General features: G+C 35.7%; 2 protein-coding genes and 1 non-coding gene across 3 annotated transcripts; 1 reads left to right on the top strand and 2 right to left on the bottom strand.

Moving 5' to 3' along the window:
• The first annotated feature begins 1624 nt into the window (after positions 1-1624).
• On the top strand, positions 1625-1707 carry TRNAL-UAA (transfer RNA leucine (anticodon UAA)). Its single transcript has one exon. It is a non-coding gene; the product is annotated as a tRNA-Leu (tRNA).
• A 2667-nt stretch (positions 1708-4374) lies between these two features.
• On the bottom strand, positions 4375-5637 carry LOC141647409 (4,5-DOPA dioxygenase extradiol-like). Its single transcript, XM_074455561.1, has 3 exons — positions 5296-5637; positions 4827-5197; positions 4375-4679 (listed from the first exon to the last, which is right to left on the bottom strand). Exons 1-3 carry the CDS (start codon positions 5530-5532, stop codon positions 4484-4486), a joined length of 804 nt encoding a protein of 267 aa, XP_074311662.1. The 5' UTR covers positions 5533-5637; the 3' UTR covers positions 4375-4483.
• Positions 5638-10516: 4879 nt separating this feature from the next.
• LOC141645995 (extradiol ring-cleavage dioxygenase-like) lies at positions 10517-11289 on the bottom strand (the record flags this gene model as incomplete). The annotated part of the gene is made up of 2 exons (XM_074454123.1): positions 10517-10810; positions 11063-11289. Coding segments are annotated over 2 exons (426 nt in total), but the record flags the coding sequence as incomplete, so codon positions are not given.
• Between the last annotated feature and the right edge of the window lie 2910 nt (positions 11290-14199).

Raw genomic sequence — 14199 nt, 5'->3', positions numbered from 1 at the left:
GCATAAACAAATTTTAGGCTACAAGTGAAATTAAAAACTCAATTACCATCAAATTAGCAAAAAATAGTCTTTATGCAAAATTAGATCATAATTATAACTTGTTTGTTAAAAGCCACGTATCATTGTATTTTTCATATTCATATGAAAACAAATCTCTACATAAGTTGTTTAAGTGGAGTTCAGGGGTGCAAATTCTATGGTTAAATATCATACGAATTACCTTCACATATTTCTATGTTTCAACCCCATAATCTTGTTCAATTAATGTTTAGTATAATTATCGTGCGTCACAATTTGTCATAATAAATTGAATATACAAACGTACCTCAATCGCATATACATTGGTATTTGGATCCGCATCCTTTTAATTGTCTTACTCAGTTGGCTATATGGCTCGTGCTGATAACGTATTGTGAAATAAAGAGAGGAGAGAATTGTAGAGAGAAGTTAGGTAGAGAGAATATAAAGGAGACAAAACTATATATTATTCCATTATGAAGAGGTATATATACACATATAATGAAGGCATAATTTCCATAAGATAATAAACTCTAGAATACTCTAAGATATGGACATCCATATAATATTATACTATAATATTTCATAACACATTTTACATAATCATTATTGTGAAATCAAGTGATTATTTATCTAAATACTCCCACTGAAACAATTTTCACCAATTACCACTTTCCATATTAAGAGCATTAAGGGCTTTCGTTATATGTTTTACAATATGATATTGTAAAACCGTTTTAGAGAAGAATTACTTTAAATGAAAAACGCCAATGATTTTACAAGGAGTGTAATGTGAATGAAGTTGAGAAGTTAAGACAATTAGAGTTACGTGTGTTCGTATCTATTAGCATGCAAAAATTAAATAGCTTGTTCCTACAAATAATCAAACCTAAGACTTTTGGTTAAAAGCCAAACAAAACACAACACCCCAACTAAGCTACACTTTCGATTTGCTAATTTGGTACACACAAAAATATTTGAAATCTCTTCTAGGATTCCGTAGCCCATATAACTTTAAGGTCTGGCTGCGCTCATGGTTATATTAGTGTCATACACTTATTATTCTTTGATCTAATGTTATGGTGAATCATAGTACATAATTTACTAAATAGTTTTCCAATGAAATAAGCTAATATACATAAATCTTTGATATGGTGTTGCAATTGTTCTAAACTTTGTTACTCATACTCAAGTGTAAGGATATGCTAGCTAGGTATGAAAATACATTATAAAATTATTAAGTGATCGAGAAGAAATAAGGTGTCAAATGACGTGACATGTGAATGAATCATAAACGTAAAAACATCATAATTAAGAACAATATAAACAAATTTCACAGGATCTAGCTCCCAAAAAATATCGACGTGAAGTATTCTATCATTGTTAGGAATTAAGATTGTGATAGATTCTACCTACGCCCAATCTCTTCTCTTCTATTCTTTAGGGTTTGTTTTGGTTTGTTTATATGAGACAAGGACTTGTAATTTGGATATGAGGCGAAGTTTTATATGTCAGATGGTTTTTTCATTGTTTTAGATGTTTTCAATTTTGTTATTTAAAAGTAGTTGCATATGTATAAATTAAAGTTAACATAATAAACATCAAAGCTGGTTTGCCCGAGTGGTTAAGGGGGAAGACTTAAGATCTTCTGCACATAAGTGCGCGTGGGTTCGAACCCCACAGCCAGCATTTTTAAATCTTTATTTCAAAAGTAATTGGGGCAATTAAAATTTTATTTCGACATATATAAAACTATGTAAAATTTGACTTACAAATCTATTGCAAGAATAATACTTTTCAATCCGTTTTTTTGCCGATCCTTTTGAACATAAATTTGTTTATTTGTACTTAATAACTTTGATGGTTAATTACAACAATTAAGGTTTTTATAATTAAGATCACAAAATTAATGATAGGACTTTTACGTAACTCGTTGATAAGAAGGTAAGCAATTATGCGTTGCAATTAGACCTGTTAAAAACTTAAATCTTAACCCGACCCAATCCTTAAACCCGGATTCTTGACACGTTTTACAGTAAAGACCCCTAAATGTTTACGTAGTCCGAACAATCTGACTTTAAATGGAGAAATGGCCTGTTATTTCATGGTCAATCTGACACGTTCGGCATGACTTGTTGAAAATAAGTTTATGTTAGATGTATATTTAAATACTAATGAAAATTAATAATTACACTGTTATTAAGGTTAAGACGGGTAAGTATCATATCAATTATGTATATAAGACCAATAAATTACTTGGTGGGTACAGTGCGAGAGAGACTTGCGATCTTGTATCGTACCTGCACTTGGCTCACTTTTGTCAAACCTTTACTACATATGGTCATTACACCGCCATTGTATGATTTATATCGGTCTTAATTGTGGATTTGTGGAGTATGTATTGCTTAAAACCGTCTTATAAATTCTTTTTTTTGGCCCCTGTTATGATTCTTCATGTTGTCTAAAGTTAAAACTAACTTAAATAAGAATTGGGTTTTAATTGGTTTAGTTTCACTCCCTTTCACGTAATTTTGTGACTTAGATTTCGGTTTGTTATTTTAAATACGGAAATGCACGCGGTGTCCTTGAACTTTGATGTTTTGTCCGAAATACCCAATTTTTTTATCCGGAAAACTTTAAGAGGTTATAACTCGTGTTTACGAGTTCAAAAAGTGACGATTATTTTTTCAAATTGATTATCTTTTCGATAACTACGACTTGAAAAAATAATTTGTCGAGTTTGTAATTCGTGACCAAGAGATATAGTCACTCAAAGTTTGTTCAGTAAAAAAAATTTTGACGTACAAAAATCCTAGCGACGGGATCCAAATACGACAATTTTTTTTTTCAAATCATAGTTCTCGGAAAGATAATCGATTTGAAAAAAAACATATCACTTTCTGAACTCGTAGACACGAGTTATAGCCTCTTAAAATTTTCTGGAATAAAAAATTGGGAATTTCGGGAAAACTCGAAACTTCAAGAGCACCACGTACATTTTTCCTTGTAAATATAAACGGTACTCTTGCAATCTGCCAATCTTTACCAAGTTTCTCTTATTTTGGCCTTAAACTATTGGACTTATATGAAAATAAGGTACTCTCTTTATAATGGTGTAATTTTTTGGGTTAACCATCCGGTCTGGAATCTGGACTAAATCGAAAATATGTGACCAGAGCGAACTACAGAACAAGACTAATTGGACTAAATTGGGTTTTTTTATGCAAATTTGTAAAATGAACAATTAGGCACGGTGACATGGTGCATTTTTTTTTTTTAAATTGGGATATCTGGATGTGAACCAATCAATTATGTGAACAAATCAATTTGCAATAGCTTAAGATACCTGCAGATATTGATCGGTAATTCGGCACGATGCCGCCTTGCCTTAGGTTCTGTTTGATATATTTTGAGGTATCTTATTTGGTCAAAATAACTTATTTGATTAAAGTTTGTCAGGTATCTTATTTGCGCAAATTTGCATATATTTTTGTAAATGTTTGTCAAGTAGTTTATTTACGCAAATAAGCTACTTGAAATAAAATGCTACATAGGGTAGCATTTGAGATTTTAGGTAGATCCTAATTTATATTCCTCTTTTACCCTTTAAACAATAATATTAAATCATTATTATATCTTTTTTCCGTCATTTCACCAAAATAAGCTACCTTTTTAGTTAATTTGCCAAACATTTTTTAAATATAATCAATTAACTTAGGAGCTCCTAATTTTCAACTACCTTTCCCAAGATTTAGTTAGCATTTCAGTTTTTAAGTACCTTTTTAGGTTTTAACAATCTTTTGAGCTAGTTTTACTAAACAGGGCATTAATCTAGCTTCAATTAGGCAGATTAAACTCAATAAAGATTAAGTGTCCTCTTTTTCACTTGATTTCATCATTTATACAAGTTTGTTATCAAAACAAATTGTTTTGGGTTCTAAGGTGTGTTTGGATAGCAAAAGTGGAGGGAAATGAAGGGGAGGGAGGAGGAGGAAAGGGAAAGGCAGAGAAGGGAAGGGGAAGGAGAATGGAGTGTGGCTGTTTGGATACAATTCCTCTCCAAATTCGGCCTATTGTGGAGAGATTTTGATTAGGCTTGGAGGAGGGAAATTGGATCCCTTCAAATCTCTCCCCCCTCCATTTGCTATCAAAACAAGGGATTTTAAATCCCCTATTCTCCCTTCCTTTCTTTTCCGTCTAAACCTCTCAATCCAAACACACCCTAAATTCTATCTCCAATCAGTGTTGATTAATCATGGCCGTTTCCGTTTCCGTTCCCGTTTTCTTTAACAACCATTTCAGCTTTCATTCACAATTCACGCCAAAGCTCAACAATCCAATTATGCATCATACAAGTAACATTCTTTATTGCACAAAGCATCAGCAATACAAACTTGACTTTAAAGTAACTTTTATACATATGTTAATGTTGTAACAACAAATAATCTATGAAGTCGGACGAAAGCTAAATAGTGGTATCTGTGAACTTGTAGGAGGCATAAGATAAGGTGCCAAGGTCCCAGCTGCGATGTATGAGCTCCGCCTTGGCCTTTTCTCCGGCAGCACCAATGGCGACATGTAATGGGTAGAAATGATCAGGCTGAGGGTGAGCCTTTTTTCCATGAGGTGCTTTCTTTTCGAAATCATTCACATCTTGGTACCTATAACAGAGAAAAAAGCAGTTTTATCAGTGACAGGATATCATTCAAATCAATTAAAGTCGCTCTTATTAACTCAGACTCAAGCAAAAACTAAAACGTAAAAAACCTGTTAAGTCAGAGGGATTAATAGCCAAAGCAAAAAGGTACCTTCCAGTAATGAGAGCTTGTTCAAGCCAATGATCAAACTCCTGAGCCCATGTAACAACTTCATTAGAGTCTCTGCGAAGGTCTCCCAAGTTGTGTGTAGCACTCCCGGAACCAATGATGAGGACGCCTTCGTCTTTAAGAGGTGCCAACGCCCGTCCAACATTATAATGGTGTGTGCCATCCAAATGTGATTGAACTGAGAGCTGACAAACAGGGATATCAGTCTCAGGGTACATAAGCATCAACGGCACCCATGCACCATGATCAAGACCGCGTTTCTTGTCCATGTGCACTCGCTCAAACCCAGAGCCCTTGAGAAGTTCTTGAACTCGCTTTGCCAAATCTGGAGCACCTGGAGCCGGATACTTGAGCTGTGAACCAATACCAATAGCGCGAGTTTATTAGGATAAAACGGTTTAATATTCTAATACACACGTTCACGACCCCCACAGCATAAATCATAAATTACCTTATACATAGGAGCAGGAAAGCCATAGAAATCATAAATGGTATCGAAGAATCCATCAACGGCGCTAACAGTAGGTTCATTAGTCTCCCAATGACCAGAAATGATGAGAATTGCTTTGGGAATTTGCCCATAATCCTGCTTTTTCCAACCCTTCAAGAAATGCCTGGCTGGGAGCGAGTCGTCAATAGAAAGCCTGGGCGACCCGTGTGATATGTAAAACGTGTTGTTTATCTTCATAGCGGACACTTTCGCCCAAATTATTATGGAGATAATAGGGATGAAGATGGAGGAGAACAACAAAATACAGAGTTTTTGCTGGTTTAAAACTTGTTTTTGGTGTTTTGTTCCCGTGTCATATTTGGGTATAAATAAGTTGGTAATGAGTAATGACACGTGATCCTCTACTATACCGCTGTTTTATGATACAACCTTTTACGAGACAATTTTTATGGAAATCTTAAGTTTAGAAGAAAATCGATGTAGATAATGTTAAGAAGGAAAAGAGGCTATGAATTGTGAAACATGCAAGACTTAATGTAATATGATATATCCGTTGAATATTAGTCATCTTACCGCTTTGGTTAAACTTTTACTAAAAAAATTTGTTGAGGAACAATTAGTAGCTGCTTAAGTTCCTTTAAGTCATCTTCAATTTTAGTTACTTCATACTTCCTCCCAGTTACTATAATGTTCCCTCTTTTTCGAAACAGATTATTCAACTAATGTCCCCTTTCTATTTTTAGAAAGTTTTACTCTTATTTTATTCATTCCTCTCTCCTATCACCAAACCCCACACAACTCTTTTACTCCTATTTTGGCCCCACAATTCTTTATTTAACTACTAATAATTCATCCCTCTCTCCTATCACCAACCCCACACAACTCTTTTACACATATTTTAATACTTTTCCTTAAGTATTATCCCCATATCAAATGGGAACAATATAATAACTGGGAGGGAGTATTTTTTTTAGTATGAAATGAAAAGTATTTCCCTTGTACACACTTTTACACACTTTCCTTGCATCTACGGACTTATATGTAGTTATGTACTATTCTTATGCATGCTTCATGCTTATTCTCAAACAGCTAGTCTTGCTTGTGACGGGCTAATTTCGTCACAAGCTTGTGACCTCTCACAAAAAGGAGAGGGGACAAGGTGGGACACCCCCCATGTGCTTCTCATTCACCTCTCAATGGACATTTTGTGTGAGGAAACGGTATCTGTCACAAGCTTGTGACGGATATCGCCCGTCTTCAATGAGATTTTGTGATTCTCAAATTCAATAGGAAATTTTACAGAGGGTTGACCCGAAGAAGTTAATAGTAGACACATTTCGTCCAATTGAATTGTATTATACTCCGATATGTTTATACTTCAAAATAAAAAAAAGTGTAAACATATCACTGAAACGGATGGAGGGAATTATTAATAAGAATAACAATGACAATTGTGCATCCCAAATTGACATATTGAGACGGTGATTCCAAAATTCAGTCATGCGTTTATTTGGCCACATTAACTCATTTCTTGCTCGAGTGTCGTTAACAACTAGGTCGTGAACATATATCATCGAGTTAAAGATACCATGGACGTTAATTAATATTTGAGCCAACTCTTTCAAGGTAAGAGTAGGTTTTTTTTTTGTGAGAAGGAAAATGGGTGATTATAGTATCCTAAAAGCAGGTTGAATGATAGATTATAAACATCTTAAAAATTGTCTCATTGATCATTTTGTCATGACATTAATCAATCTGTTTTAGGTTCGTTTGTACTACTCCGTAGTTGCTATTCAATTTCAGCACTATATGCTAGGTGAAGTCTTGGGTTTTCTTCCCTAAAAAAAAAGTCATGGGTTTTCAAAATTACAATTTGTACTATCTTCGACTAATTCATTTGTCTACCGTAAATTAAAATACCGTTTACAAAATATAATATAAAAAGTATAACAACTAAAACAACTCGAAAAGCGTAATAAACAACCTAAAATCAATTTCCAACCATCATAGCATTTACTACTTTATTTTTCATACTCTTGTGGACAATGGTTGAGTAAAAGGACTTGCTTGCAAATTCTTAAAGTTTCAAGCTAGTTGCTCAACCATTGGAGAGCTCCACATGAACTAGCTTAATTTGAGCAACCAGCTTCATGGAGCTAGTAGCTCAAATGGACCCACAAAGTGATATATGTCAATTAAATAAATGTATTTGAGTTCATCTAAGCAACAATTCTTATATCTTAACCATTGGAGGAGTTTGTAGCTTAAAAGTTTTATAGCTCAAAAAGGTGATGTGGAAAGTTAAGCTAGTTGAGTTGTTGCTCACCATTGTGGATGCTCTAAAGCCCTGTTCTTTTGGACTTAAAGTCACTTAATTTAAGTTCACTTCAGATCCTATAAGTTCAGTTCATATCCAATAAGTTCAGTTCAGTTCAGATCCTATCAGTTCAGTTCAGATCCTATTAGTTCAGTTCAGATCCTATAAATTCAGTTTATCAAAATTATATACGGAGTATTATTTTTAAAAACCGATGCAAAAACATTTCACATTAATTATTCGATACATATATAAATTATTATTTTTAAAACAACATTATCACTTCTTTCATTATTTTTTATCGTAATGTAATCGTAGTATAATGTATGAACAAACCAATGTATATAAAGCGGAAAAATGTTATAATCTTACCTTGTGCTTTAAATTATATTTTCTTATCAATGTTCTCTCTTGGCTACCAACTAATTTCTTTTAAAAAAATTTATTTCATCTCAATAAAAATTTGCATTTTTTTATAATACAATAAGTCTCTCTTGTGACGGGTATATCCGTCACAAGTTTGTGACGGGTTAAATATCACCCACTTGGGTAGATAAGACAAAAGTAATATAATGCATAGGGAATCACAAAAACCTTGTCTTCATTTACCTAAGTGGATTTTCTTTTGACCCGTCACAAGCTTGTGACGGATATTGTCCGTCATAAATGAGAATTTGTGTTTATAACAACAACAACAACAACAACAACAACAACAACAACAACAACAACAATTAAGTTAAATTAAATTAAGTTAAATTAAATTAAGTTAATTTAAATTCGGATCCTATAAGTTCAGTTCAGATCTTATAAGTTCAGTTCAGTTGAGATCCTATAAGTTCAGTTCAGTTCAGTTCAGATCCTATAAGTTCAGTTCAATTCAGATCTTATAAATTCAGTTCAGTTCAGATCCTATAAGTTCAGTTCAGATCCTATAAGTTCATTCAGTTCAGATCAGATCCATTTCAGTCCAAAAGAACAAAGCCTAATAACATTATGTTAAAACAAAGTCAACTCGATACTCTTCTACCAACACACATTCTCTCCATTTCTTCTTCTCTCCATTTCCTTCCATTTCTTTTAACAGTCCAGATCATATTTTGAAACGATCTAATGGTGCAAGTAATTGATGAGATAAATGAAGAATAATAATATAATACTCCCTCCAATTTACAATAAACCTCCCTATTTTCTTTTTCGGTTATTCACAATAACTTCCCTATTTCCTTTTATGGTAAGTGTTTGTGTGGTCCAAATTTAATTGTATGGTAGGATAGTGTATTTGTGTAGTCCAAATTTAATTATATGGTGGGATAGTGTGTTTCCTTGATTTTTGTGCCAAAATAAAATGTGAGGTTTATTGTGAATTTGAGGGAGTATATGAATATGAGATGAATTGGACAAGAATGGAGAGAATGAAATGTGAGAGGAAATGGACAAGAAATAGAGAGAAAGAAATGGATAATAATATAATATATGAATGCTAGTGTCATAATCACATTAGTTTATTACTCCTTCCATTTTTTAATATATATTTTATTTTTTCAAGGCAAACTTTTAACTTTAATATTTATAAAAACACATTTGATCAAAAAAATAAAAAAATTATACCATCAAATTGCTTACGAAAAGCTCTTTTTTATGAATATACATATCACAATATTTAATCAATATTTTGAGAAATATAAAAAAAAAAAGTGAGTATCTAAAAATATGAGAAAGTCATATATAGAAAAACATGAGTCCATTTTTGAAATAATGGTCAAAAATAAAATATTTATCGTTTTGGGCCGGTTTTGAAAATATTTGTCAAAATGGTGTCCACGTAGGCTCGGGATTTCTAGACCTGAAACACGCCACTACTAATGGCGTGTTTTCTGAAGGAAACACGCCATTAGTAGTGGCGTGTCTTTACAACAATTTTTTTTCTCAATTGACTGAACTTTTTTTTTTTAAAAAAAAAAAAAAAATATTACATAAGACACGCCATAGGGGATGGCGTGTTTCCCTTCCGAAACCCGCCATTCTCAATGACGTGTTTGTTTTAGTCCATTTTTTAATGAAGTTTCTTTTCCTACTCATTATAAACACGCCATTGGTAGTGGCGTGTTTTAGGTCCAGAAATCCCGAGCCTACATGGACACCATTTTGACAAATATTTTCAAAACCGACCCAAAACGACAAATATTTTATTTTTGACCATTATTTCAAAAATGGATTCGAAAAACATAGAGTAACAAAAAAAAGTTGTATTTTTATGTTTTACTGTATAATGTACGGTGTATTTTGTGACTTTTTATTGTCCAAAGAGTTGTGTAGTTCCATACTCTTGTGGTCAATGCTTCCTCTTTTGCATGATAAATAAACCGGTACACAAAAAACACCAATAAAACAAACAAAATTGGATGTCAATGAAGACTCCAACACGAAATCATCTTCATTCTTCACCTAACGAACAAGGTTGCTGGTTTAAGACTTGACCTGATAAGATTCACCCGAGATCCGAAAGTGTCCCAAAATTGACTGACCCAATTATGACATAAAACCTGAATTGGCCAAGTACTTTGGTTTAGACTTTAGAGTTGTTTTAAAAGAAATTCCAAATTCACAAATATTTAGAACACGACATTTTATTATCTACAAATAACTTGATAATAGTTGACCTGAAAATTACTCGAACTCGACCCGAAATTTTCAGACTCGAAATAACCCTACCCAAAATTAATCCGACCTAAATCAAACCCGTTTGAGCCGTTCGCCAGGCCTAGATATACAAGTCCCCCAACTTAAAGAGCAGTGCACTAAAAGCATCAGAAATCAAATAAGGTATGGACCATCGACCATGAAATCTGAAGAATTTTTTATTTTCAATAGAACTACAAGCGAAAAATACAATCTCAACCGGTTTTACATCCGAATTGATTATAACTTATGAGTACCTCTTCTCGGTGATTTCAACCGCTAAATCGGCGATACATTATTGCAGAAGTTCATGCAAGTTATTAAATGAGGGTATTACTAGTAAACTCGTAGAAGGCGTATGATAAGGTGCTCAAGTCCCAGCTACGATATATAAGCTCCGCCCTGGCATTTTCTCCGGCGGCCCCAAGTGCAACGTGCAATGGGTATAGGTGATCCGAAAAAGGGTGTGCCCTTTCCGCATGAGGTGCTTTCTTTTGGAATTCATTCACATCTTGGAACCTATAAAAAAAATAACTTACTCGGTGAGCTGATATATTAGCCTTGACCATCATGTACGTGGCCGTGCCATGAAAACCGCAAATACTTGTGTAAAGCGGTTTTACACAAATTTATTGTAAAACGAGATCTTTTAGTAACCAATTTTACCCACTAATAGGATTGTGTTCGGATTTGTTTTACATCTATATTACTCGATGAACACATCGATAACACGACTAAAACTAAATTGAAACAAAAACGACTTGAACTAACCTTCCGGTGGTGAGACGATCTTCAAGCCAACCATCGAACTCGAGAGCCCAAGACGGAACAACTCCATCATGAGTGCCTAAGCGAAGTTCTAACAAGTTGTTAGTGGCGTTCCTGGTACCAACAATAAGGACATTGTCCTCCATAAGAGGGGAGAGTGCTCGTCCTACATTAAAGTGGTGTGTACCATCCATATGCATTTGAATAGAGAGAATACAAATAGGAATATTGTTTTGGTATGTAAGATTTTACCGACTAAATATTTGTGAGTTCATGCGGCTATTTCAATTAAAATACGATATTAAGGACTTAAGTAGATCAGTAGTAAGAGCATAGCGAGAACGAAAGTAAACAACTAGTACGAAAGAGAATCAAACGAAAAGAAAGAGAGACAAACGACACAAGCAAAATGGTGACGCGGGAAACCCAAAATGTGGGAAAAACCGTGGGGGGAATGGTATCCCACCAATAATCCACTAGTAGTAATAGTATTCGAGGGTGAACCTAGCTGGAACGATCAGGAGGTACAGCTGTGATCTCCAAATGACTAAGTACAAATGATATGAACGATGTATAAAATTCTAAGCGTGTTAATAATGTTGACTGCTGCAGGTGTTGAATGATATTTTTTCCGAGTGAGTCAATTGATGAATGCCCTTGAATCTGAGGTTCGTTGCCCTTTTATAGTCCTCCCTTGAGTTGTTTCACATGCTCCCTATAAATGCTCAACCATACGCTCCACTCCCTACGAAATAGGAAGTGGTTGTTGGCTTTGTCAAAGCTCTTGCTGATCACCGCAATGTTCCTGCTGACCATTTCAACGTTCATGCTGACTGTTTGTTATTTAATTCAAACGTGGCCTTTGTATCACTTGAATGTCCAGGTTCATCTCCTCTTGTTCTTCTTTGCGTCTAGCAGCCTGCTGCCTTGTCGTTGATCCGTGTGCCTTTATTTTATCCAATTGCGAGTTGCCACGTCATGATGAAAATGAGAGGGTATTTTTACCCATACAATTACCCCCAAGCAACTGCCATGTTCTGTTCTTGCTCGATGGATGCTAGGAGTTGCTTCCCTCCTGAATGCTGCATGTAGTGGTGATGTCATAGCATGACATCAGCCCACTTGCATTCTTATCCATTGAGACTGACAGTTAGGGGTCTAATCAGTTACTTCCCCTCAATAACTCCCCACCTCCTCCACGTTTCTTTTCCCTCGATTCCCCCAACCTAACTCCCTCCCTTAACTCTCTTCTTTTAACTCCTTACAATTATAAATACACCCCTCCCCTCCCACTTCCCTTATTCCTGTCTTTATTAACCTTTTTCCCTAAAACTCTTTACTCTCCCTCCCTTCTTATAAAATCTCCCTATCCACTAGGTAAACTCCTCACTTTATATTCTCTCTCTTAATTTTTTCGCCTCTAAACTTCGCAATTATGGTAAAAAAGTCTATCCGCCGCACCGCCCCTCCTCCTTCTCCCCATGGAGGTCCATCTGCTGTTGATATCTCCCTTCCGATCCTCTGGGATCCTTTCAGATCACACTATTTGTGCGATTCCAGCTTTCCTGACACCCCCCTCGAGGAGGTGAGAGAGAGGTTTGGCCTTGGGCAGGAGGTCGAGATTCAGATTCCTCTTCCTGTGGAGGCGCCGGATGCCCACAATCCTGGTTGGATATGACTGTACGAGTACCCTTTTACCCAAGGTTTGTCTTTTCCCTTCCCTCCTTTGGTGCAAAGGATCTTGCGCCACTATAAGTTGGCGATCTGCCAGCTTGCGCCTCATGCATGGCGCATTCTGGTTTCGTTCTGCATCCTTGCCGAGGATCACGCTCTGGGGAATGGTCTGGGTGACCTCGCCCTGCTCTATACTTTCAGGCACTTTGTTGCCGGGCTTATCACCTTGAAGTCCTGCGACCGCAGCAACCCTGGCGTGATCCTTCCTCCCAAAGTGAGGGATGAAGGCTGGAATACGAAATTCATCTTCGTTAAGATTGACTCTCTTACCCCCACCCCCGAGTACTTATTTGATAAGTGGGGGGCCTCTAAAGGTAATTTTAGTTTCTGGGTGTCTGTTGTTTTTCTTTTACCTTGATGTTCTTACTGGTGTACTGCTGCAGGTTTGAAGCAGCCAGTTCCCTCTAGAGATAATAGCGTGATTAGCCGTTTATTTACTCTTCCTGTTGCAACTCTTTCTTACCCAAGTGTACTTTCTTCCCCTATTGGTGCATCTGCCTTCGAACCTCTTGACATTGGTGAAGGAGAGCAAGAGGAGGAAGAACAGAGAGAAGAAGAGAAGGAAGAGGAGGAAGTGGAAGAAGAAGAAGAGGAAGTTGGTACGTCCACTAGTCAACAAGAACCCCCAGCTGCCGAATTCCAGATGTCGTCTGGTAAGGCTTCGTTTTTTATAGGTTTTCATTCTTGTTATATGGTCATTTGTGTTTATGTTCTAACTGTGTTCCTGTACTAAGTGTTTTGTATGGATTTTGCGTAAGGCGAAATCAGGTCAGGGTAAGTCTAGGTAGGGTTAACTAGCTCCAAGCAATTTGTGAGTCAGGTTGACATGGTATAATGCAAGAAAAATAAAGTACGATAAAAAGAATAACAATAAGACAAGAACTTTTGTACGTGGAAAACCCTTAAATGGGAAAAAATCACGGGTACCAAGCCAGGAGAGGATTTCACTTATTATATGGAATATTTAGCACAATTGATCGTAATAAACTTAAGTGTTGTAAAAGAATATTGTATTCTTGAATATATCTTGTTTTCTCTCCTTTAGAATGTTTTGCAAGTGCTTCTTATATAGTGGTGCTGAACGGCTGGATGTACCATTAATGCCAAATATTCCGTCTTAATTGCCCGCAATAATGTCCATTATTGTGTCCTTAATTCATGCCTTTAATTGCAGAATCTTTTCAATTAATGCTGTTAATTACTGCGCGTATATTCTCCTCATAATATGACTTCGTGGTCAAATATCGTCCTGATATTTTGACCGTTGTACTCTCCGTGGCCTGGCGCCTATCTTCATGTGTCTTGGTAGCTTGACATCCTGACACCCTGACAGTCAGGCCAAGAAAAGATATTGATCAGGGATATCTGCAGATTTCCAGGCTCAACAATTGCCCCTTATCTCCTTA

The sequence above is a fragment of the Silene latifolia genome, chromosome 3 (genome assembly GCF_048544455.1).
Source record: "Silene latifolia isolate original U9 population chromosome 3, ASM4854445v1, whole genome shotgun sequence".
Taxonomy (NCBI): domain Eukaryota; kingdom Viridiplantae; phylum Streptophyta; class Magnoliopsida; order Caryophyllales; family Caryophyllaceae; genus Silene; species Silene latifolia.
Note: the sequence above shows the minus strand (reverse complement) of the source record. Positions and strands in the feature narration are given on the sequence as shown.

Excerpts from the sequence above, each read along its gene's own strand:
- LOC141647409 (XM_074455561.1), bottom strand. The coding sequence starts at position 5,532 with ATGAAGATAAACAACACGTTTTACATATCACACGGGTCGCCCAGGCTT. Across the intron at positions 5,198-5,295 it reads TTCCTGCTCCTATGTATAAG|CTCAAGTATCCGGCTCCAGG; the intron begins GTAATTTATGAT and ends ATTGGTTCACAG. Across the intron at positions 4,680-4,826 it reads CAAGCTCTCATTACTGGAAG|GTACCAAGATGTGAATGATT; the intron begins GTACCTTTTTGC and ends TCTCTGTTATAG.